Raw genomic sequence first — 26,932 nt, forward strand, 5'->3', positions numbered from 1 at the left:
CCTTTTATAGTCTTTTCCAGGTGTAAGAACACCTCTTTGTCCTTACTGTGGAAAATTACAGCAAAATGGAGTCTGGAGTCACATGGGCAAGTTCCTGCATACTTTGCAGAGTTACAAGGAGTATCTGCCTTCTCTCAATGGGTCAATTGTATAGCTGATGGTCCTTAATGGGCCATCAAGCAGGCTACTCAGAGCTGACACCAACTTGTCTGGGGTGTCACCCAGAAGCATAGCAGAAGTTTGAAATACAGACAGTATAGAGCCAATATTCATAATTTCAATTACAAAAATGATACACATATACAGATAGCATAACCGTAACCAGCAAACTATAACCTTGTCTTAGACACTCTATTTGACCCCCTTTATATAAGATTTGGTGCCACTACAGGACTTTGGTTGCAACAATGATCTATACAGTCCCATTTCATGTCAATAACAGCACACCTCCATTTATGTAAGTGCACTTTTTGATGGAACATAACATATTTCATGAAAATAAGATACTACATTAATAGAGTTTCACTACTAGTATGTTTATTTGTCTCTCTCCCTTTTCAGATGCAACATGTAGCGCTCCACCTGAAGTTACCAATGCTGATATTGTAAATAATAAGGAGGGAAGGTATCTGCCTGGTGCTAGAGTGCAATATAAATGTCAGGAAGGATTTGAAAGTATGGAATTAAATTATGTAATTTGTGAAAATGGAGAATGGTCCCAACCACCAATTTGCAAAGGTAGGTTTTTGTATTTTAATTAAAACAAGTAAGACCAGGTGCACTTTGGTGAACTGGGAGCATACAATCATAGGACTGGAAAAGAACTTGAGAAGTCGTCTAGTCCATCCCTCTGCATTGAGGCAGGATTAAGTATACCTAGATAATCCCTGACAGGTAACCTGTTCTTAAAACCTCCAATGATGGGGATTATACAGCATCCCAAAGTAACTTGTTTTGGGACTTAACTTTCTAACTATGTAGACAGTAGTTAGGGTGGAACATTTACCTTTCTTGTTTTACATATGACATTCCTATTAATACTTCCCAGAATGACATTTGCCCTTTCCACAACAGCATCACACTTTTGACTCATTCAATTTGTGATCCACTATAGTCCCTGTGTCTTGAAGTGCTTGCACCTGTCCATTCCACTTTGGTTGTGTGTGCACTAGTTCATCGAAGCCAGAGAACATATTCCCATAGTGGTACTTGTCGAAGTGGTGCATGCACTTTTCCTGCACATTCATGCTTGTAGCTAAGGGCATAAATGGTCAAAGCTGCCCTAACCGTCTCAGTTCCTCCTTGCCACCCATAGATGGACAGTGTGAGCATCTCACATCTTTCCCATTAGAAATATTTTTAGCATTCTTTTATTGTAAATGGTTTAGTATAGCTGTAGTTTAGATAGTGGTACTCATTTTCAAATATTTTCTTGTTTTTATCTTGTTCTTCTTCAAGTTTTATTTTCAATACCAGGGCATGTCTTAATCCTTGGGATTTAAGTGCTGTTTGACTGTAGCAAATCTATGACAGTCACCGATTCTCACTCCCACTGCTTGAAGTGGGAAGGACACATTATGCATAAGTACCCTATTTGTAGGGGGTTTAAAACCCGGTCAAAGAAATTGAAGGCAGTTTTACTTTGAGATGTCCTGGTGGAAGCAGCTTTGTGTCCTCATTTGGAACCCAGCCACTTGGTCATACAGGGATTCAGATTCGACTCTCTAAGCACACCGCCAGACTTCGTGGCCTCCCCATGTCAAAAAGAGTCAGAAAGAAGATATCATTCTCTAACATGCAATGAGCAGAAGTCATCCATCAGTTCAGCCTCTTCAACCAGAAAAAGTCATCATAGTCTTCATTGTCATCTTCTTCAAAGAAGACCACTAGTGAGGTTAGAGCTAAACCAGGTCCTGTGAGGCTCATCCCCATATTCCCACATTCAATCAATGCAGAGTTGTCGACTCCAACACCTCATGGCCAGTCAAGACCTTCAACAGCATAGACTTCATGGCCAAGACCTTCAAAAGCATAGACTTCTGCTGCAATGCATGTTACTGTTTTGGTATCTACAACACCTGAGGTGTATGCATCAGCCAGTGATATTTTATGCCTGTTGGTGCTGGATTACTATTAGTGCAGAACAATGTCCAGGCTCTGCCTATTCCTCTAAGCATGGTACTGGCATCCTCCTTGGCACTGACATATTCAGTGCCATTGGGAACTGAGCCTTTGTAAGTAGTGCCAGAGTCTTGAAGCTGTATTGTCCAGCAGGTCCCTTTATCAGGAAAGCCCCAGATGCTTCCTCTGTACTCTCCATCATATGTTGGTTCAGGTCCCACAACCCATCTGCTCCACACAGTACCTTGCCAGCTTGGCATTCCAATGCTGGCTCTTCTTCAGACTAGAAGTGGGATCCTAAATATTGGGATCTCATTACAGGAGATCTTAAGCATCTCCTTATTCCTCATTGTGCAGGTCTCCTTATTCCTCATTGTGCAGGTCATTGTGCATAACTTTTACAGGAGCAGACTGAGACATAGCTTCCTTTGGAGTTGAGCATGGTACTGCATGAAGTACAGCAGTGGACTTTCTGGAATCTGAGGGGTTTCTCCAGACTCCAGGTCATCTTCTCATAGTCAGCATTCCGCTAGGTCTCAATCAAAGTGCCATTCTCTAACTGTTACCATTCTGTGTACCAGCACTGGTACCCAGCAGCTGAAGGAGATTATCCCTCCAGTTTCTGACCCTCCTGTTATAGATGTTCAGCAGACAGTAGAGCAGATTGACACTAATCCTTTCACTCAACACTTCTTCATTATTTACAGATGAGGCTCCTGTTTCAGAATCATCTTCCCCTGACCTAGACGATTATAAAATGTACCAGGAATTTATGAAAAGGGTAACCACCTCTCTAGGAATACAGACTGAGTTGGTTCAGGATAATCCACACAAACTGGTGGTGGTTCTTCGAATACTGTCCCTATAAGTGCTCCACTGTAGGTGCATCTGTGCTTCTGCACCTCTAATGGGAGATTGTTGGTAGCAGTGTCCCTTGAGCCCACACATATTCTCTTCCTCCCTCATGGTCTGCCTCAAGGCAATCTAGCACTGCAGGAGTGAACCCCCCTCAGTTCCTTCTCAACCTCCTTTGTCCTCGAATGGAGCAAGCAGTTGTCCCTTCCTTATCTGCATCATTAGCATAAGTAGTGGTTGTTTTTGTTTCTTTTGTTCTCCTTAATAGTTAGTGTTTACTTTTTATCCCATTGGGATAAAAAAAAAGAAAAAGAAAAAGAATGTGTTTGTTTCCTTTCCTGTCTGGGGTGATCCTTCCCCTCCCACAGAGTGTTTGGAAGACACTCTCTTTTTTTTTAAAAAAAATCACTTTTAAAAAAAAAAAGAGAGGAAAAGAAGAAGAGTATCTGGTGCCAGGGAGAGTCCCATATCCCTCGGAAGCGATCCCATACAACCAGCTAAAGCTGTGGTATTGCAGTAACTGGGAACTGAAGTTAAAACTCCTCCTTATGGAGAAGACACTTCAGTCTCCAGGGGACTCCGGTGCCAACCCCAGATCATCCCCGAGCCTTTAACTTCAAAGGGGACAGAGTCATGGAAAAAACCAGCAGACTCCCCCTGTAAAGGCTCATAAAAAGGATTCTGAGTGGTTGGCCAGCCAGAGGGGTTCCCCAGTGCAACCACCTTGATAGCCACGGCACCGGTAGCTCTGGAGCACGGTACCCAGAAGGGGGCCTCCACTAAAAACTCCCATCTAGGGAGTGCTCTACACCCTCTCAACCATTGGTACTGACAACGTACCACTGACAATCCTCTCCGGTACCAAGTGAGCCCACGGTATCACATGAGCTCCGGTACCCTGGAGACCTGACAACTGGGGGAGAACAGCAATCCCCATTACTTGATACCAGGGCCCTGGTACCAAGCACATCCCAGTGCCTGGAATCGCTCTCGGCTCCGGGCCATATATCACCAATACCCCACTCAGTGCCACTCTTACCCAGTGACAAGTCTGACAGTGACAAGGAGGAGATCATTTCCCTGGCCCCTCATCTTGGCCTGCTGTCACAATATAAGGGGACTTCTCAACTCCATCGAGCTGATCCACAATTGTGGTACATGGCCCCTGGGGCAACCCCACTTCCCCCATGCCCTTCCCCCTCTCCAAGGCCATATTGGGATCTTTAGGTGATGTAGACATCTCACACATCACAGCTGTCCAGTGTCTCTCACAATCTCCTACAGCCTGGTTGTCCAGAGCTCCTGAGCCAGGGGAGGAAGAAGCTTTTGCAGAACAGGAAGAAGGGTTTGAAGGGGAAGCTCCTCCAGCAAACTTCTCCTCATCTCCACCAGATGAGGCTGTATGACCCCCGCCCCCCATCAGTAGGTGATGATTTTAAAAACTTTCTGGATCATACCAAGAGGGTGGCAGATGAGATGCACATTCCCCTACAGGAGGTGGCAGATACACATCACGAGCTGGTGCATATTCTGCACACCTTCTCCTCATCCAGAATTGCCCTCCCAATTAATGAGCCAATTCTAGATCCTGCCAAAGTTATCTGGCAGACACCAGCCTCCATTTCAACAACCAGCATGAGAGCTGACAAAAAATATTACAACCCTCCCAAAGAGGCATACTGCCCTGTTTCAACATCCGCAACCCAACTCCATCTAATGGATGCAGTTAAAGCACGAGGCATGCAACATCATGCCAAGTCAACCCCATCCGATCGGGATTGGAAGGATTGCATATTTGTCGGTGACATTACAGTTTAGAGCCGTGAATTACCAAGCTGTCATGGCCAAATATGATTTTATTAATTATGGGAAACTCACTGCGTTTCTGGAACATTTACCTGAGATGCAAAAGGAGCACTTTCAGGCCATTGTCAGAGAGGGTCAGTTAATAGCCAGAATGGTGCTACAGATGGCACTGGACGTAGCTGATATAGTGGCTCGCTTAGTCTCCATGACAGTGGTAATGATGCAGGCTTCTTAGCTACAACTTTCTGTGTTGCCCAAAGAAGATCTCCAGTTTGAAGGGCCCAAGCTCTTCACGGAGAAGACAGATTCCTCTCTACATACCTTGAAGGATTCCAGGTCACATTACACTCCCCGGAAATCTACACTGCAGAACAGAAGAGAAGATATAGCTCTCAGTCACAGCACAGATCACAACCTCCTCAAAACCAACCATCTCAGTACAGTTACAAGCTGCAACATAAGAGGACCAGAGCTCAGAAACGGAATCAGTCAGCACCCCAATCCATGACCTCTCAAACCACCTCTTCTAAGCACTTTTGACGGGTTAGTCGAGGGCCTGAACAATTATACCTTGCAACATCAGCAGCCATCTACACATCTATTACGCCCCTTCACCTGGCCCTCTTTCACAGCCATTGGGAAAATATCACCTCTGACAGATGAGTCCTGGAGATTATTTCGAAGGGTTACGCCATTCAATTCACATCCCTTCCCCAACCTTCCTTCCCCATCCTTCTTTAGGGACCCTTTTCACGAGAAGCTACTTCATCAGAAAGTAGATAATTTGTTATGCCTCTGGCCCATAGAACCAGTTCCTGGCACAACTTAGGAGCAAGGGGTTTTACTCCCATTATTTCCTGATCCCCAAGGCGAAGGGAGTTGGAGACCCATTCTAGATCTAAGGGTATTAAACAAATATGGGAAGGCACAGAAGTTCAAGGTGGTCATGTTAGCAGCCATCATTCCAGCTCTAGAGCAAAGAGATTGATTTCTGGCCCTTGACCTACACAACGCCTACTTCCATATCTCAATATAACCATTGTACAGGAGATTCCTATGGTTTACCTTTGGGCAGGACCTTTATCAGTACAGATGGCTTCACCCAGGGTATTCTCCAACGTACTCTCCATCATAGCGGCACACTAACCCCAGTACAGCGACTGGAGTTTATCAGCGCCAACCTCGATGCAGTACAAGTGAGAGCATTCCTCCCACTACACAGACTTACCCCCCTTACAAGTCTCATAGAGACATCCAGACCAGCCCCAAACATCGGCCAGGAACTGTCTGCAACTGCTAGGTCATATGGCAGCATGCACCTTTGTCATTCCAAATGCCCAGATGTTCATGAAGTGTCTTAGATGCAGCTCACATCTGTCTATTCCCCTAACAGGGACAGACTAACCAAACTGTTATCACTGCCCTTCACAGTAAAGCACTCCCTGGATTGGTGGAAAGACCCATCCAATATCTGAGCAGGCATTCCATTCATGCAACCGCCACTGATGCTGACTTTAATAATGGATGCCTTTCACCTCAAGTAGGATGGATGCCTCCCTAATAGGCTGGGGAGCTCACCTATACAACCACAAGGTTCAGTGCACAAGTGGCTTTCACAGAAGTGATCCTCCATATCAATGTTTGGAGCTAAGAGCTGTCAGGAATGCCTGTGCAATTAGTTCATAAGTGTTCACTCAGGTCCTGCAGAATGCAAAATAGGAGGCAGTTACTCACCTTGTGTAGTAATGATGGTTCTTTAAGATGTGTGTCCCTATGGGTGCTCTCTCCCCTCTACTTCAGAGTTCTACACAAGGGGTCTGCAGTAGAGAAGGAACTGAGGAGGGTTCACCTGCGCAGTGCTAGATAGCCTCAAGGCAGACCATGAGGGAGGGAGTGCGCATGTGCTGGCTCAATGGACACTGCTACCAAAAATCTCTGATTAGAGGCGCAAGAGCGCAGATACACCTACAGTGGAGCACCCACAGGGGGACACATCTTGAATTACCATCATCACTGCACAAGGTGAGTAACTGCCTCATATTTTGCATTCTGCAGGACCTGAGTGAACACTCATGAACTAATGCTACATATACTTAGTGAGGATGTGTCTTGCAGTTCCTTATTCTGCACTGCCTTGAATCTTTGGACCTAGTGGTCAGCCACAGGTCTTCATGCTGTCTCTTTCCTTCTGGGAGTGCTGGCCTCTCTGAAACTGTTGAGGAACAGTTGAATGCAAACAGGTGTTGTTTGATATTTGGCTGACCCAACCAAAGTAGATTTATCATATCCCTACTGTCCAACATTATCTTACTAAGAAACATTTGGTTTGGTCTGCCAACTTGTGGCCAGAACTGAGAGCAGACTTCACCAAATAGTGTAGACCCCATCTGGTCGCTGGAATCCCTGAGTATGCTTCTTGCACATTATCATTGCTGGAACTCATACCATAGTATATTGCTAGTATGTTGGCAGCCATTTTACTAGCTGAACCAAACCATTTAGCTTAACGGGACTAAATCGGGCGGACCGGATGATCTTCATCCGAGAATATTAAAGGAACTGGTGCGAGAAATTGCAAGCCCGTTATCGATAATTTTTAATGAATCTGTAAACTCGGGGGTGGTACCGTTGGACTGGAGAATAGCTAATGTGGTTCCTATTTTCAAGAAGAGGAAAAAAAGTGACCCGGGTAACTACAGGCCTGTTAGTTTAACATCTGTAATATGCAAGGTCTTGGAAAAAATTTTGAAGGAGAAAGTAGTTAAGGACCTTGAGGTCAATGGCAATTGGGACAAATTACAACATGGTTTTACGAAAGGCAGATCGTGCCAAACCAACCTGATCTTCTTCTTTGAGAAAGTAACAGATTTTTTAGATAAAGGAAATGCGGTGGATCTAATATACCTCGATTTCAGTAAAGCGTTTGATATGGTACCGCATGAGGAATTATTGGTTAAATTGGAAAAGATGGGGATCGATATGAAAATCCAGAGGTGGATAAAGAACTGGTTAAAGGGGAGACTGCAGCGGGTCGTACTGAAAGGTGAACTGTCAGGTTGGAGGGAGGTTACCAGTGGAGTTCCTCAAGGTTCGGTTTTGGGTCCGATTTTATTTAATCTATTTATTACTGACCTCGGAACCGAATATAGAAGTGGGCTGATAAAGTTTGCGGATGACACAAAGTTGGGAGGTATTGCCAATTCGGAGAAGGATCGGGATGTCCTGCAGGGAGACTTGGATGACCTTGTAAACTGGAGTAATAGTAATAGGATGAAATTTAATAGTGAGAAGTGTAAGGTGATGCATTTAGGGATGACTAACAAGAATTTTAGTTATAAGCTGGGGACGCATCGGTTGGAAGTAACGGAAGAGGAGAAGGACCTCGGAGTCCTGGTTGATCGCAGGATGACTATGAGTCGGCAATGTGACGTGGCCGTAAAAAAAGCTAATGCGGTCTTAGGATGAATTAGGCGAGGTATTTCTAGTAGGGATAAGGAGGTGCTGCTTCCGTTATACAAGGCACTGGTGAGATCTCGTTTGGAGTACTGTGTGCAGTTCCGGTCTCCCATGTTTAAAAAGGATGAACTCAAACTGGAACGGGTACAGAGAAGGGCCACTAGGATGATCCGAGGAATGGAAAAACTGTCGTATGAAAGGAGACTCGAGGAGCTCGGTTTGTTTACCCTAACCAAAAGGAGGCTGAGGGGGGATATGATTGCTCTCTTTAAATATATCAGAGGAATAAATACCAGGGAGGGAGAGGAATTATTTCAGCTTAGTACTAATGTGGACACGAGAACAAATGGATATAAACTGGCCGTCGGGAAGTTTAGACTTGAAATTAGACGACGGTTTCTAACCGTCAGAAGGGTGAAGTTCTGGAACAACCTTCCGAGGGAAACGGTGGGGGCGAAAGACCTCTCTGGCTTTAAGATTAAGCTTGATAAGTTTATGGAGGGGATGGTTTGATGGGATAACGTGATTTTAGTCAATAAGTCAATAACATTCCATCGCTGGTAATTAGTATCAATGGTCAATGTGGGTCTGGCTGGAGAATCTTGCCCGCATGCTCGGTGTTCTGCTGATCACCGTATTTGGGGTCGGGAAGGAATTTTCCTCCAGGGTAGAGGCCCTGGAGGTTTTTCGCGTTCCTCCGCAGCATGGGGCAGGGGTCGCTTGCTGGAGGATTCTCTGCGACTTGAAGTCTTTAAATCATGATTTGGGGACTTCAACAGCTGAGTCAAGGGAGAGAATTATTCCAGGAGTGGGTGGGTCAGCCTTTGTGGCCTGCATCATGCGGGAGGTCAGACTAGATGATCATAATGGTCCCTTCTGACCTTAAAGTCTATGAGTCTATTAGTAGCTGTAGTGAGCTGATTCAGATAAATGTTGCTCTTTCTATTTTACATTTTTATCCCCTTCTGGGAGTTTTATGCAGGAGCCAGTCCCACCCTTTCACCAGGGCTCAAGCTGGGGGTTGGGAAGTTGGTGGTACTCTCTTAATCGCTACTCTCTTGGTATACCAAGGTGAGATGTTACTTTCAGGAGATTCTGCAGATGCTCAAAACTTGATTGCCTCAGAGTGTGATTTTCATACACCTTTGGGCAGGGCTGGGTTAAGGCACAGGCACAAATAGGAACCTACTCTCTGGCTCTCAGGGTCCTATGTTGACATCAGAATCTCAACCTTCATTAAAACATATTGGTTCTAGTCTGCATGGTTTTGAAAATATTCAACTGAGCATAACTGATTTTGTGATGTCTGCATGAGTCTGCAGCAAGAGCCATTAGAGGCAGGGAAGCATCCTCCTGACTCCACCATTAGAGGTTGGAGGTTGAGGGGGGAGAAAGCGGTGGCTATCTCCCAAATGCCATCCATTCTCTGTCTTCTGTAGAGTTCTGTGATACTCTTTCGGTTATTTTACCTGCTTTGATCACAAGTGAAATAGTTGGGCATCTGAGCCAACCCCATTTAGATTCACAAGGTATTCACCCCACTTAGAAATATTGTTCCAAGCTAAATGCAGAACCAGGCAGGCATCTTGGCATCGGTTACACTATTTTTATGGTTTTCCTCATGATCTTTACTTTAGTTTTCCACATGAAAGTTCAGAGTGTGAAGCATATAAAATAACCCCTCCCTCCCCCCCAAAAAAGTGCTGTGTCTATGACACAACCCAATTTGAGCCCTACTTCTCATCAATTGTTTTCTGCCAGCTGGCCAGCTGATACAGTGCATTTAACTATCTGGTAATATTCCCCCCATCCAGTTGCTGGAATTGCTGTCTATACCTCCTTCCCATTATTGCAACCCAGATTGAAACAGGAACTAAACAGCTAAAGGCTGCAGCTCCAAAAGAAAGACTCTTCCCACTTATGTAAACAGAGTTGTGCTTAGCTGCTTGTCCTTTCAAGGAAGGTGCAGCATATGCTTACACACCTTTCCTCAAAGTCACATTGGCCCAGCTCTGCCCAGGTTGGACTGCCTAGCTTTTGGAGAGCTGCCAATTTTGTGAAGCCCTTCCACTCAGTGCAGCCATAGCTCCAGGGCCTTCACTGGTTCCAATGCCAATATCTCTTGGGAAAGGAGGTGGTCTGTCAAGCAGGTAGGTCATTCACTGATCCTTAGGCTGTAAATATATAAACAGTATCTCATTCTAGTAGCTAGCAGTGCTACAGACACAGAACAGTCAAAAGAGGATGATTTGATGCTCCAAGTGAGAAACCCAGCTCCCCTCTGCTCTTTTTACAATGATTCTTTAAGCAGAGCTGACACTGGCCACTAACACTCTGCAAAGTCTCCTCATGGATTTGAGAACCATTAGTCAGACACATGCTGGAGCTGTGTTGTCAGGGGCCAGAATGAAAATTGGAAAGACAAGTGGCTCCTGCAAAGACAGAGCCACAGATTTGGAGTCCTGAAGGCCCTACCACCTTTGCATGGAAGAGAAACAGAAGAAGTTATTGCAGAAGCTTACATGGCTTTGCCCTTGTTGTTTCTGGGGGAGAACTTGGCAGAGTTTAGTTGTCATAGCCACCTCAGCCACAGAGCATAAACTCCAAGTGGGTTAGGGAGGAAGAGCACAATATGATGTGTAGAGAGCTGGTCAGAAAGTTTGATTGATTTGTCAAGTATGAAATGTTTTCCAGAAACTTGTGATTTTGTTTGACTTGCATCTTGACCCATCCATGCATCTTAACCCAAATCAATTCACTATTGGAAGCCTTTTTGTCACCTCTCTGCAATTTAAAGTGTTCCACTAAACAGGACTGGTTAATCACTAGAGGATTTGAATAGAATTTGTACACAATTAATGGAATACTGTAAATGCTTTAGCTAACCTGATGTCCTTCATGGGAATGTGTCAGTGATTGTGTTTTCATGTGTCTTTTCAGATATGAGATGTGCACCTGCACCGGAGATTTCTGATGGTAAGATTCTAGGTGCTAAACAGCGAAACTATTTCCCTGGCGAGAGGGTGCGTTATCGATGTACACAAGGTCTGAGCCTTATTGGGTCTCCAACGGTAACATGTAAGCAAGGGAAGTGGTCCCAACCACCAGAATGCAGAGGTATTTTACTTTCCTATTTCTAAAATAGCCTAATAGTGATGATATTATTAGAAACAAAAACTTCACTCTCATTCAGAAGAGTTTGCTTCCCTGTATCTCTTCTTTTAATGTACAAGTTTATGCTTACTTGAAAGCCAGAAAGCAAATCTATTTCTAGTCTGTGATGTTCTTGGCAATGGTCATGTGGAGCATTAATGAGAAAATTCTCACATTGGGCCAGACCCTACGCTCCTTATTCAAGCAAACCGTCAGTGGATTTCAATGGGAGTTTGGCCTGAGTAACTTCTGAGTAAAGGTTGAGGGCCAAATTTTGCCACTCCTGCTCATGTTGAGTAGTTAACATTGACTTCAGTGTACCTAGTGTAACCCACACACCTCCTGGCTGTGGTGCTCTGTCCCCTCTAATAGCGCTGAGATCACTTAGGGTATGTCTACACTACGAGAGTAGTTCGATTTTACTTAAATCGAATATGTGGAATCGATATTGCAAAGTCGAACGTGTGTGTCCACACTAAGGACAGTAATTCGACTTTGTGAGTCCACACTAACGGGGAAACTGTCGACATTGGAAGCGGTGCACTGTGGGCAGCTATCCCACAGTTCCCGCAGTCCCCGCTGCCCATTGGAATTCTGGGTCGAGCCGCCAATGCCTTCTGGGTAAAAAAATGTGTCGAGGGTGCTTTTGGGTAACTGTCGTCATCCGTCCGTCACTCCCGCCCTCCCTCCCTGAAAGCGCCGGCGGGAAATCAGTTCGCGCACTTTTCTGGTCAGTGACAGCACGGACACCACAGCACTGTGACCATGGAGCCCGCTGCGACCATCGCTGCAGTTGTGGCCTTTGTCAACACCTCGCAGCTTATCATCCACCTTTCCCAGAGGCAGATGCAGAGAAATCAGGCGAGGAGGCTACTGCACCGCGGTGAGGACCTGAAGTCTGAGAGTAGCACAGACCTGTCAGAAAGCACGGGACCCAGCGCAGAGGACATCACGGTGACAATGGGTCATGTGGATGTTGTGGAACGGCGATTCTGGGCCCGGGAAACAAGCACGGACTGGTGGGACCACATAGTGCTGCAGGTCTGGGAGGAATCCCAGTGGCTGCGAAACTTTCGCATGCGGAAGGGGACTTTCATGGAACTTTGTGAGTTGCTGTCCCCTGCCCGGAAGCGCAATGACACCCGGATGCGAGCAGCCCTGACTGTCCAGAAGCGAGTAGCCATAGCCCTCTGGAAGCTTGCAACGCCAGACAGCTACCGGTGAGTCGCGAACCACTTTGGCGTGGGCAAATCTACCGTGGGGGTTGTTGTGATGCAAGTAGCCAACGCAATCGTTGAGGTACTGCTCTCAAAGGTAGTGACCCTGGGAAACGCGCAGGTCATCATAGATGGCTTCGCCGCCATGGGATTCCCAAACTGCGGTGGGGCTATAGATGGAACTCACATCCCTATCCTGGGACTGGACCACCAGGCCAGCCAGTACATCAACCGAAAGGGCTACTTTTCAATGGTGCTGCAAGCACTGGTGGACCATAGGGGACGTTTTACAAACATCAACGTCGGATGGCCGGGCAAGGTTCATGACGCTCGCGTTTTCAGGAACTCAGGTCTGTTTAGACGGCTGCAGGAAGGTATTTACTTCCCGGACCACAAAATAACTCTTGGGGATGTTGAGATGCCTATAGTCATCCTCGGGGACCCAGCCTACCCGCTAATGCCCTGGCTCATGTAGCCCTATACTGGCGCCCTGGACACTGAAAAAGAACTCTTCAACTACCGGCTGAGCAAGTGCAGAATGGTGGTGGAGTGTGCTTTTGGCCGTCTCAAGGGGAGATGGAGAAGCTTACTGACTCGCTGTGATCTCAGCGAAACCAATATCCCCATTGTTATTGCAGCTTGCTGTGTGCTCCACAATCTCTGTGAGAGCAAGGGGGAGACCTTTATGGCGGGGTGGGAGGTTGAGGCAAATAGCCTGGCTGCTGATTACGCCCAGCTAGACAGCCGTGCGATTAGAAGCTGTGCATCCGGGAGGCTTTGAAAGCTAGGTTCCTGAGTGAGCAGGGTAACTTGTGACTTTTCAGTTTGTGTACAGAGAAGCTGAACCTGCCCCCGTTTCTTTACCTACTAAATGTTCAGTATCCTCTCCAGTTACATACCCCGTTCCCCCCCTTCCAACACACGTTTAAAAATAAAATCACTTCAATTTTGTTAATGAACACCGTTTTCTTTATTACTGTTTTCGTGGGAAAGTGTTGAACCTGGGATGCAGACTGTGGTGGGGAGCGGGTGTAGTGTAGTGATGCAAATGATGCTTCTAAACTCCAGGAATGACAGGCTCCGCAGTGGTGGACTGGTGGTTTCAACGGAGCCTGCCACCCCTCCTGTTCGGGACTCTGTGTGTGGGGGTGCTATGTGACTTTGCGGCAGGGGGAGGACGGTTACAGATCCCCTGTTGCGTGGCTCTGTGATCCAGGATAAGGACCGCTGCATAAGATCTGTAACTGCCCTCCCCCACCACAAAGTCACAGAGCACCCCCCACCCCCCACAGAACACTAAAACCACCTCCCAGACTGACCAGGGTAACTAGTGACTGCAATGTGTGTGTGCCCTGCTGCTGAACCTGGCCCCGCCTCTGTACCCTGGTAAAGGTGACTGTCCTGTCCAATTACCAACCCCCTTCCCCCCCTTCAGACAGACTCTCCTCTAAAAGAACATGATGGAAACAGTAATTAACGGAAACATATTTTTTATTAGCAACTACACATGAAACTGGGGGGTGAAACTTGGACGGGAGCTTGGGTGAGGCAGGAAGGAAAGGACTTGTCAAATTTTGGGGAACGAGAGCCTTCTAGTACTAGAGCAGTCTGCAGGGGTGGAGTGAGAGTTTTCATGGACTCTGCTGCCCCTCCTTCTTTGGACTTTGGGTGAGGGGGGTATGGGACTTGGTGGCGGGGGAGGGCGGTTACAGATAGACTGCAGCGGGGCTCTGTCCTCCTGCCTCCGGTCCTGCAGAACATCCACAAGGCGCCGGAGCGTGTCCGTTTGCTCCCTCATTAGTCCAAGCAGCGTTTGAGTCGCCTGCTGGTCTTCCTGCCGCCACCTCTTCTCCCGTTCCATGTGTGATCGGTGCATTTGGGACAAGTTCTCCCTCCACTGTGTCTGCTGGGCTGCCTGGGCTTGGGAGCAGCCCATAAGTTCCGAGAACATGTCCTCCCGTGTCCTCTTCTTCCTACGCCTAATCTGCGCTAGCCTCTGGGAGTGTGATGCCAGGCTAGGTTGTGAGACAGTCGCAGCTGTGGGAATGGGAAAAAGGGAGTGAATTCCTCAGAAAGATAAATTTCGTTGTGAACAAAGAACATAGTCTTTCTCTGTGAACAAGACCATGCACAGCACCTATCACATGCGCACTCAGGACAAGGTCGAATTTTCGGCCCTCGCATTCAGTGCCTGGGGTCTTGCAGTGCAGATCAGAGAAGTGGGGCAGGACACCGGAATTTGTGTAGCAGGCCGACATGGTAAGCCGTAGACTTGTGGCTGCTTAAAACTTTAATAGTAGCACTGGCCTCCTTTCACATTGAAAGCAATGCCAGTCCCTGCTGCCAGCAATCCGGCAAGCATGAACTCTGCCCCGTCCCACCCCCTCGCGGCTGTCCCAGGGAAAGATCCCTGTATGCTGCCCCTCTCCCGCCTCCACCGCGTGGCTGTAAACCGCCGGTTACATTTCTGTAAAGGAACAGGCAAGCAGTCCCAATACTAACATTCCCCTACCTAATTCAAAGCAGGTCATCATGAGCGACATCACTCTGATGAGGATTTCAGAGACGGAAAAAGAAAGGATGCTTCGGGAAAGCCTGCAAAAACCAGGGCCGTATGCCGCCATGCTCTGCAGGGCAATGATCCCGGAGTACTTGCTTGTCTCCTGGCGCGGAAATGTTTCCTACTACGGAGGACCCAATAAGGCCGCTCTCCCCAGGAACCTGATGCAAAGGCTTTCCAATTACCTCCAGGAGAGCTTCGTGGAGATGTCCATGGAGGATTTCAGCTCTATCCCCGGACATATAGACCGGATTTTACTGTAGCTGCACTGGCAGGGACTAAACGGTAGAGCGGCTTGGGCAGAACAATCATGCTAAACCGGACATTGTTAGATTTTTTTCAGTAGTTGCACTGCCAGGGAGTGAACAGTTAAGCGCCTAGGGCAAAGTAATCATGAAAAACCCATTGTTAATATTCCTGTTCTGTTAAAAATAAATGTTTACATGTTTACAACACTTACTGGCTGATCCTTCCCCTGATTCTGTGTCCGGGTTAACGGCTGGGGACGGTTGGTAGGGGATCTCTGTAAGGGTGATGAAGAGATCCTGGCTGTCGGGGAAATCAGCGTTGTAAGCGCTGTCGACTGCCTCGTCCTCCTCATCTCCTTCCTCATCTTCCCCGTCCGCTAACATGTCCGAGGAACCGGCCGTCGACAATATCCCATCCTCAGAGTCCACGGTCAGTGGTGGGGTAGTGGTGGCGGCCGCATCTAGGATGGAATGCAGTGCCTCGTAGAAACGGGATGTCTGGGGCTGGGATCCGGAGCGTCCGTTTGCCTCTTTTGTCTTCTGGTAGCCTTGTCTCAGCTACTTGATTTTCATGCGGCACTGCGTTGCATCCCGGCTGTATCCTCTCTCTGCCATGGCTTTAGAGATCTTCTCATAGATCTTTGCATTCCGTCTTTTGGAGCGCAGCTTGGAAAGCACGGACTCATCGCCCCACACAGCGATCAGATCCAAGACTTCCCGATCAGTCCATGCTGGGGCCCTCTTTCTATTCTGAGATGGCACGGCCATCTCTCCTGGAGAGCTCTGCATCGTTGCCAGTGCTGCTGAGCTCGCCACGATGTCCAAACAGGAAATGAGATTCAAACTGCCCAGACAGGAAAAGCAATTCAAATTTTCCCGGGGCTTTTCCTGTGTGGCTGGTCAGAGCATCCGAGCTCGGACTGCTGTCCAGAGCGTCAACAGAGTGGTGCACTGTGGGATAGCTCCGGGAGCTATTAGCGTTGATTTCCATCCACACCTAGCCTAATTCGACATGGCCATGTCGAATTTAGCGCTACTCCCCTCGTTGGGGAGGAGTACAGAAGTCGAATTTAAGAGACCTCTATGTCGAACTAAATAGCTTCGTGGTGTGGACGGGTGCAGAGTTAATTCGATGTAACGGCGCTAAATTCGACATAAACTCCTAGTGTAGACCAGGCCTTAGAGATTAATCAGTCTACTACAGCCTTAGCTAAGGGCCATATGGCTTTTAGCTCATGCTGTAGAGGCTCGTGCATTTAGCTCCAGAGTCCCAGGTTTGATCCTGCCCCCCGATGACCGGGATCTGTCGGTGTTTCACTAGTCTGATGTTAGGACTTCAGGATTTGACCCATAACATAATGTGAATAAGGTTGCATAATGGTGCTCTTTTTTGTATTATTTAGGACCACAGTTTCACTACCACTTCCAGATGAGCTAGACAGTACACAAGAGACTATTAGTGAAATGCCCACTCCATTGAAGTCAGTGGAAGAAACTTTGTTTGACTTCAATAGGACCAGGATAACACCATATATCGTTAAGCTTCCGGAAAAAAGTGATGTCACTTTACTGCAGAGGTGGGCAAACTACGGCCCAGGGACTGCATCCGGCCCTTCAGACATTTTTATCCTGTCCTCAAGCTCCAGCCAGGGAGCGGGGTCCAGGGCTTGCCCCGCTCTGTGCATGCCGGGACTCCGGGCGGCTCCCGGAAGCAGCAACACGTCCCCCCTCCACCCATAGGCGCCAACTTTCTCTGGTGCCGGAGGGGGGCTCGCGCCCCCACCGCCCCGGCCCCACCCCGACTCCACCCTTTCCCCACCCTGACCCCGCCTCCATACCAACCCCTTCCCCAAACTCCCCGCCCCAACTCCCTGCCCCTATTGGATCCCTTCTCCAAATCCCCGCCCCAGCCCCGCCTCTTCCCCCAGCACGCCACGTTCCCCCTTTTCCCCCCTCCCTCCCTGCCCTGCAAAACAGCTGTTTTGCAGCGCAAATGCTGGGAGGGAGGAGAAGCAGGACGCGGTGGTGCACTCGTGGAGGAGGCAGAGGTGAGCTGGAGCAAGGGGGCGGGGCGGTGAGCTGGGGCAGGGAGCTGCTGGTGGGTGCTCAGCACCCACCAATTTTTCTCCATGGGTGCTCCAGCTCCAGAGCACCCACGGAATCGGCGCTTATGCCTCCACCTCCTATGCATATGGGAAACCAGGGGGCTCCGCACACTTCCCCCGCAGCTCTCATTGGCCAGCAACCACGGCCAATGGGAGCTGCAGGGGCAGCGCCTGCAGACAGGACAGAGCTGCCTGGCCACGCCTCCACATAGGAGCCGGAGGGAGGACGTGCCTCTACTTCCAGGAGCTGCTTGAGGTAAGCGCTGTCCGGAGCCTGCACCCCTGACCCCCTCCTGCGCCCCAACCCCTTTCCCCATCTCTGATCCCCCACCTGCCCTCCGAACCCCTTGGTGCCAGCCCAGATCACCCTTCTGCAACCCCAACCCCTCATAGAATCATAGAATATGAGGGTTGGAAGGGACCTCAGGAGGTCATCTAGTCCAACCCCCTGCTCAAAGCAGGACCACTCTCCAACTAAATCATCCCAGCCAGGGCTTTGTCAAGCCTGACCTTAAAAACCTCTAAGGAAGGAGATTCCACCACCTCCCTAGGTAACCCAATGAAAAAGTTTTTCCTAGTAGCCAACCTAAACCACCCCCACTGCAACTCCTTATCCCCAGCCCCACCCCAGAACCCACACCCCCAGCAAAAGCCATCACCCCAACCCCCAATTTCGTGAACATTCATGGCCCGCCATACAATTTCCATACCTGGATGTGGCCCTCGGGCCAAAAAGTTTGCCCACCCCGCTCTACTGGTTAATTTTTTTTTTTGGTTTTTTGATATACCAGGATTTCATTGGCTGGGTGAATATGAATATTAAAAAAAAAACAATAAATCTGCAGAGTAACAGCACCTTTTTCTGAAAACCAAAATTGTGATTCTAAAAACTAACTAGATAGTAATCTGCAAGTATTGTTTAGATTGAGTGGTACCATGACTAAGGCTAAGATTATGTCACGGAGGTCATGCATGTCATGGAATCCATGACTTTCAGAAACTTCTGTAACATTTTCTGCTTCAGCCCCAGGGCAATATAATGTAGTAATGGCAGAACAAATTGTGAAATACATATATGTTAACATGCATTATTTCTAAGGTTGTCAAACAATTAAAAAATTAATCACGATTAATGATGAAATTAAAAACATCACGATTAATCCCAGTTTTAATAGCAGTCCTCTAGATTGGTGGTTGAAGCATGAAGGGGCATATGAATGTTTAGCATTTCTGGCACGTAAATAACTTGCAATGCCGGCTACAACAGTGCCATGCGAATGCCTTTTCTCATTTTCAGGTGGCATTGTAAATAAGAAGCTGGCAGCATTATCTCCCGTAAATATAAACAAACTTGTTTGTCTTAGCAATTGGCCGAACAAGAAGTAGGACTGAGTGGACTTGTAGGCGCTAAAGTTTTACATTGTTTTGTTTTTGAGTGCAGTTATGTAACAAAAAAAATCTACATTTGTAAGTTGCACTTTCATGATAAAGAGATTGCACTTCAGTACTTGTATGAGGTGAATTTAAAAATACTATTTCTTTTGTTTATCTTTTTACAGTGCAAATATTTGTAATAAAAAAAATAAAGTGAGCACTGTACACGTATTCTGTGTTGTAATTGAAATCAATATATTTAAAAAAGAAAAAAAAAGAAAAAATATTTATAATAAATTTAAATTGTTGTTCTATTATTGCTTAACAGGGCAATTGAAACTGCAAATAATCACGATTAATTTTTTTAATTGAGTTAATCTGTTTTGCGTTATTTGTGTGAATTAACTGTGATTAATTGACAGCCCTAATTATTTAATTTTAGAAAAAAAAATTTAATGAAGCTAGTACATTTCTAAATAAAGCCTTAACGTCAGAAATAAAGGAGAAATGTTAATATATATAAAATCAGAGTTTTAGCTGAAAATATTCGTATGCATTTACTGTATTTTTAAATAGTCATTAAATAATTATACAAACTCTTAATGATAGAAGCATAAAGGAGAAGTGTTAATACATATATAGAATGCTCTACTTTTAGTAGAATATATGCTTTTTATGCAGTCAATGCATTTCTAAATAGTCATTAAATAATTTAATCATTCATCAATAATTCTTTGTGAAATTGTTTAATCAACTTTATTTAGAATTCTACTAACTGCATATTTTTTTTCTAAAAATAATTCTCTATATATTCTTCTATAGAAATGTACTATTAAAAATATTTTCCTCTAAAAATGAGGAATATTCATGTTCACCTATGTCTTAACACTTCTTTATTCAGCCATTCCTAAGATTTCTGTGAACTATTAATGTACTAACTGTCATTTTCTCTAATGATGCATGTTATCCTCTCTATTTTTCTGTTAAAACTTTGTATACTTGTTTACTAGACTTTATTTAGGATTGCACTAAATATGTAAAATGTTTTCTTGTTAAAATGAGGAAAGGGCAAGAAACATATTTCTTTAATTCTAATGCATCTAATAAGAATCAATTAAATAAAAAGGCAAAACTTTTTTTCAAAATGGCCACCAGTGCTAGAAATGCACATTTCTAAAAATGAGATCTAAGGATGAGAGATAAGGCAAAAGAAGCAGGTCATAAAGCAAAAAGGGCTCAGGGAAACCTGTCAAATTATATGATCAGTACAAGTAAAGTTTTTTTTTTTACTACTCATGTTAATTTGTAGCCTTAGCATTTTCAAAATTTTACCTTGTTTATCCTAATCCCTTTCCTGAGAAGAGAAGCAGAGAGAGGAAATGGCTGCTGGCATTTGAAAGTAAATGTCCAATTATGAGTTTGGCTTCTCTATTAATTATTTTTAAAATCCATCTCACTGAGGCACCTTCCCAAAGGGCAAAGCTTAGCTACATTTATGAGTTCATCAGTTATAGGGACATCAAGAGGCTTTCCTATCCTCAGATTCATTCTTTCCTTTCTCCCCTCATTTTTATACTATTCACGCCAATTTATCTCCCTAGTGTTATTCTGAGTTTCATATTCCACTCCTTGGACCTGTATTATCCCAACTTCTATTTAGCCTGCATCCTCTTATCATTATTTTAGCCTCAGTCTCGCTCCTATATCAATATTCAGATACTATGGTAATGTCATAATACTCTGAGACAAGTGCTGGGTGCATCCAACACCCTACATGGTAATATGGTCATGGAGAGAGTAGGTACTGTATATGGATGAACTCCTCAGTGATAAAAAGCAGGTTGATTGGTCCACATGAGCCTGAGGAGGGGAGGAGTTGGGCCAAAGCCTCTCACTTTCCATTTCCCTGATAGTCAGTGTTTAAGCCAGAATGGTGGGATTAGTAGGGCAGAGATGATTGACCCAAAAGATCTCAAACTAACCTAATTCTCTGTTTGAAAAGCAACCTGGAATCAGGTCTTGACAAAGCTAGAGTAGCTAGTTACCTATTTTGCCATCAGTTCCATAGTGTTAGTTGTTAATAAACAAATATCATGCTGCTTCAACTGTAAAGATAAAAGTTTTAGTTTTTTGTGTTCAGTTCCAATATCAGGCTGATTCTTTTTCGCTGTTCCCTTGGGATTTTTCCATCTCTGTCCGAGTATATTGATGGCGCTGTTGTGTAATATTTGTGATCTTATAGCATTTACTGTAAATAATCGCTGATGCAAATATTCTCTATTTCTATATTTACTTTTAGAGGCTGCTGGAAAGTGTGGGCCCCCGCCTGGTATTGATAATGGAGACACCATTGCCTTTGCACAGCCAGTATATGAATCAGGTTCAAGTGTGGAATATAGATGCAAAAGTTTACACGTAATGAGGGGATCTCCATTTGTTCACTGCGAATCTGGCCAATGGACAAACCCACCAGTTTGCTTAGGTAGGTACAAAAATCTATTATATGAAAAAGAACTGTGATGAGTATATATTTTTCATATTATGAGCCCAGTTCTGATGTCACTTGTTGTGGTGTAACACCACATTAATTCCATCAGTCTGAATGGAGTTACTCCTGATTTAGACAGGAATATGTTAGGGGAAGACTCTCCTTCTTTTTAGGGATATCACTGCAGATTTTTTTTTAAAAGATCAGGAAATGGCAAACAGCCATGCTATTAGAAGTATTTAGAATGTACCCCCAAAATAATATCTCAGTTAAAACCTGTAAAAACCCACTACAATGAAACCAATGTTTACTGTAAGTGAAAAGATGTATTCAAATATATTTTTATTTTTAAAAAGCTTTCAATTAGAGTAGATGCTATGAACTACAATTCAGTAACTTATAGAATTAGTGCTAGGAGTAGACATGATGCTGACATGAGCAGCAGCGGATTCCTCTTTTGCCTAGTGGGAGCTCTAATGTCATAAAACTAATGTAGTCTGCTCTACACCCGTGTCTTTCTAACCTCCATATGCTCAGAGTGAGAGAAGGGAATGGCTGGAGTACATTGTGGTGCAGTGTTCCAAAGTTAGGCAGCTACCTCTGTGTGGTTCTTAAATTATGGTGAACTTATCTTGTGGGCTGGTTTGTCCGGGCCCTGACTTCACATCTCGAGAATAACTTGACATGTCCCCTTTCTCTCCTGCCATGTAACCTATACGAAAGGGGTGGTGGACCACAACAGGGAGCCCGATTTGCTAGCTTTACACCAGCAAAGAGCATCCTTCCACATGGAGAGTATTCTGTTGGCCAGGTATGGTTAGGTTCTGGCCCATTTGCATCAGCTGAGTGGCAAAAAGGGGCCACATTGTAAAATGGAATTAAATCCTGTCTTACTCTCTGTTCATCTAGTCCCAGTCTCCTCTCTGTCCCTTCCCACAATATCACACCATTTGGTGTGAAAGCCTTCTTCTCTAGAGTTCCTTTTTGTTCTCTCAACCGTACCATCTCTCCTTTACTTTTCAAATCTTGTCGGAAAATATTTCCCTGTTTTATTTAACTATGTAAAGCATTTGGGGACAGGGTCAGTGTCAATATAGTTAGTGAATCAAATTTCCAATAATAGATCCACATGTACATAATGACACTACATTTTTCTTTTTCCAGAGCCATGTACAGCATCCCCAGAAGAGATGGAAAAAAACAATATTGACCTGAAATGGAGGGAGACCACTAAATTGTATTCAGAAAGTGGAGATTTTATTGAATTTGACTGTAAATGGGGATATGAGAGGGATCCACTGTCTTCTGGATTTAGAGTACAGTGTGTGGAGGGGAAATTAGCATATCCTAAATGTAAGAAAAGAGGTAAGTAATCTCCAATTACACTACAGTACTAGTGAATCATCTGACTAAAAGATTTCTTAATTTTTACTGAGGAATTCTAGGGTTTAAAAAATATAAAAATGCATGGCAGAGTGGCACTATTGTGATGGGTTCCATATAAACTCATGGGAAAGCATGATTCCTGACCCAGACCTCTTGCAATCTAAATAGATAAGACAAATGGCGGTAAAGAGATGCAGCTCGCAAGCAAAGTGACCACACTACTACTTGAGTTGTGACAATCACCCTCTGACATCTGGGCTTCTGTGGGTTACCGACAGGATAGAAAAATTTTTGCAAGTGTCTTGTCTTACCCAACTTCTCTGGCTGGCTGAGTTCCTCATGCAGGCAGCTGACTTCCATTGTGGTCTGCAGTCCTTTGATATCCTTCTGATGCTGATGTTTAGCTCCTAAATCCTTGCTTCAGCAAGCACTGTTAACAGGTTACATGTTAGGCAAAGCTCCCCTAGTCTCCTCTACTTCCTGGGAAACCTTTTGATCCATGGCAGTCAGTTTGCTTGTCACCTCATTTATCTGCCTTGCCGGTCCAGAGTGGGAGTTTTACCCAACTTCTCAGTCTGCCCAGATACTTTGTAGCTGCTGCCCAAGGAAAGATTTAGGCCATGTCTATACTTACAACTGACAGCGGCACAGTTGTACCAATACAGCTGTTCCACTGTCAGAGTGCTCGCCTAGCCTCCTTATGCCGATGGGAGAGAGCTCTCCTGTCGACATAGTCAAATCAGTTCAGTGAGATCTCTCATTGACATCACACTGTGCATATGTGCGCTTATGACGGCAAAAGTTACGTTGCACGGGGGGTATTTTTTCACACCCCTGAGAGACAAAATTTTACCAACATAACTACTAGTGTAGCCATGGCCTTAGACTGCATGTCATCTCTCAGTCCTTTCTGGTAAACCTCCCACTGTTGCTTCAATACCTTTTGCAAAGTCTCCAGCTCCTGTTTTAGGCGGCGTTTTAATCCTTTTGACCATCTTTGACTTTGAACTTTTTAGCCTAAGCCTTTAGCCAATATTCAGGGTCTTCCACCTTTTTTTTCTGTTGGGAGGGGGAAAAATGGTGTAGTGTCAAGTATTTCCATGACACAGCCCTTGTTATTTACAAAGTATGGACACAAAATCCTGTTTCTCTGAACAGTTGGCTCAGACAACAGGAGGCAGTTTCCTTGCTCACAATTCCAAGCCTACCTTTACATTCACCAATCTGACCAAAAAGATCTTTTCTGTCATAGCCATGCTACCAATACGTCTACTGCTGTCTCGCCATAGCTTTCTGGCATGCTCACACATACACACGCATGCACACACTCCCTCCATCCCTCCCTCATTTAATCCCCAGCCCTCCTATTGTCGATCCCTAGAGAAACTACTCAACCAGAATTGCTCTAGCCTTTTCCCAGGCCTTGCATATGGTCTAGTCCATTGTGTCAGCTATCACTAGACAAAGGGGCATGTAACTGCTTCCTCATTTAGCCTGAATGAAAGATGAGTATCATGCCCATTAGTTTCACTGAGGTGTGTGACTGCCCATCGATCAGACCTGCTTACTGCGAGCTACTCTATCTCCAGTACAACAATACTATCAAATTTATTGAAGGAAAAATCTATTTTGTCTTACATCATTCTAGTTCTCCTGTCTTCTGATAAAGAAGAATCATAATTGCTGATCTTCTTCCCATATTAGGATGACTATATTATTGTGGCAATTCCCACATCACCTTTTGTAAACTAGTGTGAGAAATGGCACCTGCTTTATAGCATTATGGGAACAGAAGCAAAAAAATTGTGCATACATATGAAGAAGGCTGGCTGGAAGCAGCTGATAAGAAGTCATGGAATGAAACAGGTTCAAGATCCCTGTTCCAAAAATTCCATCACTTTCAAATGCTAATAACTACACCATGGATACTGATAAAATACAGTAATATGTAGTAAATCAATGTATGGTTTTCTGTGCTACTTTTAAGTTCCACTTCAAAATAAGTAATTGTTTGTAATATGAAAAACAGTTGAACCGCTGCAGTTCAGGGGTAACTGCAATTATGGTTGATGGAGTTTGTTCCCATTTACTTTCCAAAAAAGGTTAAAACCATCTAGTATGAGTTTTATGCCATTCTGTTGAAATCAATATTCTGTTCCTGTGCAGTCCATAGGGGATTTGTATGTAATATTTGTTTTTAAAAAATTGACATGTACTAAACTAATTTTCAGTATTTGTTCTCTCTCTGACAGGCACTTCAGGATGAATAAAAAGAAGCATCAAGCAGATAATTTTAAGTCAGATCTAAGGATCAAATCCATTGACCAGTTATTTGTAATGTTCACATATTATGTCCTTTGTCAGTATTTTAGATTAAATTGATATGTATCAGTTCAGTCCCTTTTTTTATCATTGGTCACAACGGTTTAAAATATACAATCATAAAATAGTAACAACAGATGGGCAAATAATTTCAAACTCAGATCAAACTACAGATTGTTATGATATTTGGAAAAGGAAACTTTAAGGGAAATTGTACACATCTGCACATCCTGAATTACACACTTCTTGCTTCCTGAAACAGAAAGCAGCAGTATTTCCCTCTGGCCCAAATCAGGAACTCCAGGAAGTCTCATTAGAAACATTAATCTTGACAGATTGTTAGCCCAATCACCACAACAGAAAGTTTCGGATATGCATGGAGGCTTTTTTGAGTTCTGCCCATCGCTGTTAGCTGTTGGTGATCATTCTTCCAAATGTTTTAGTCCATGCAACCAAAAATTTATCCTGTCATCTACCACAGTTGTACAGAAAACACTGACTTCTCTGGTTGAAGTTTAAACTCATAATGTCTTAATTATTTTTCCTTTTTAAAATTAAATATTTGTATGATTCATTTACCACTCTTCTTAAAAAGTCTGTTATTTGGACTTTTTCGGGTTTTTTTATTAAGACCATCATCTAAAGTAAAGAGGGAAAGAATCTTAGGATTTGTAGAAAAATGGAGACAAAGATGAAAGCCTGCAACTAATTTGAATAGCAACATGATACATGCATTTGGCAGTGTGTGAATAAATTGTCTATTCCTATTTTCCACTGTATGCAATAAACTGGAAATTAGAATAGTGCTGTAACAGAGATGAATCATTATCAGAATCCACACAGACAAATAACTGAAGATAAAGTGAATAATGAGGGGATGCTATATGTAGGGAATGGATCAAATTCTGGACCTGTGTCATACACAAATAAGCACACTTACACAGTTTTTTCAGCTTTTATAGTGTATGTATTTTCCCCGAAATTATGTAAATGTTGAAGTTTTTCACATTATTGCAAGTCTGCCTGTAGTACTTATCAGGGGGTAGCCATGTTGGGTCTGTATCCACAAAAACAACAAGGAGTCCGGTGGCACCTTAAAGACTAACAGATTTATTTGGGCATAAGCTTTCCTGAGTAAAAAACTTCACTTCTTCAGATGCATGGAGTGAAAATTACAGATGCAGGCCAAAAGCTTAAGCCCAAATAAATCTGTTAGTCTTTAAGGTGCCACCGGACTCCTTGTTGTTTTTGTAGCACTTATGTTACTTATTCTCCTAGTGGAATCCACAGTCTGAATTTAGTCACCCAGGCTCCCTATTCAATGCAGGGGGAGAGTCAGTGACCCTAGGGTACATCTATATTTGAGTTTGGAGGTGAGATTCCCTGCTTCCATAGACATACCTGCCCTAGCTGTGCTCAAGCTAGTACCGCATAGGCACCAGCTCAGCCTAGCTTCCATGAGTACAACCCCACCAGACCCTCAGCTACCTACTTGGGTGGCGAGCCCAAGCTATTGCTGGTGCTGCAGCACCACTGGTTACTTTTAGGTGCTAGGTTGGGCTGAGTTAGTGTGGGTACATACATGGGAGCTGGGCACCACATGTATCCTTAGACTGGGATTCACAAAAGCCAGTAGGTTGAGCAAGAGGGCACTTAAGCCAAACTCCTTGGGGAATGCCAAGGAGAAGGTTGTGGCCTAAGCCTTACCCCTCAGTGGCAGTTGAGCACTTTTCTCCACACAGGATACACAGCTGTGAACTCTTTCCTGGAGTTAAGCACCTAAGTCAGGTCACCCTTTCTCATAAAATAAACACCACTACGTGGTAGTGGTGCCATTATAC

The 26,932-nt window shown here is 44.7% G+C and overlaps 1 protein-coding gene across 1 annotated transcript; it reads left to right on the forward strand.

Moving 5' to 3' along the window:
• Positions 1-540: 540 nt before the first annotated feature.
• On the forward strand, positions 541-25,669 carry LOC113407211 (complement factor H-related protein 1-like). The gene is made up of 5 exons (XM_026655397.2): positions 541-738; positions 11,179-11,355; positions 21,195-21,377; positions 22,548-22,748; positions 25,022-25,669. The coding sequence occupies exons 1-5, from the start codon at positions 678-680 to the stop codon at positions 25,033-25,035; spliced, it is 636 nt and encodes a 211-aa protein (XP_026511182.1). The 5' UTR covers positions 541-677; the 3' UTR covers positions 25,036-25,669.
• The last annotated feature ends 1,263 nt before the right edge of the window (positions 25,670-26,932 follow it).

The sequence above is a fragment of the Terrapene carolina genome, unplaced genomic scaffold (genome assembly GCF_002925995.2).
Source record: "Terrapene carolina triunguis isolate 2854851 unplaced genomic scaffold, T_m_triunguis-2.0 Scaffold210, whole genome shotgun sequence".
Classification (NCBI taxonomy): Eukaryota; Metazoa; Chordata; order Testudines; family Emydidae; genus Terrapene; species Terrapene triunguis.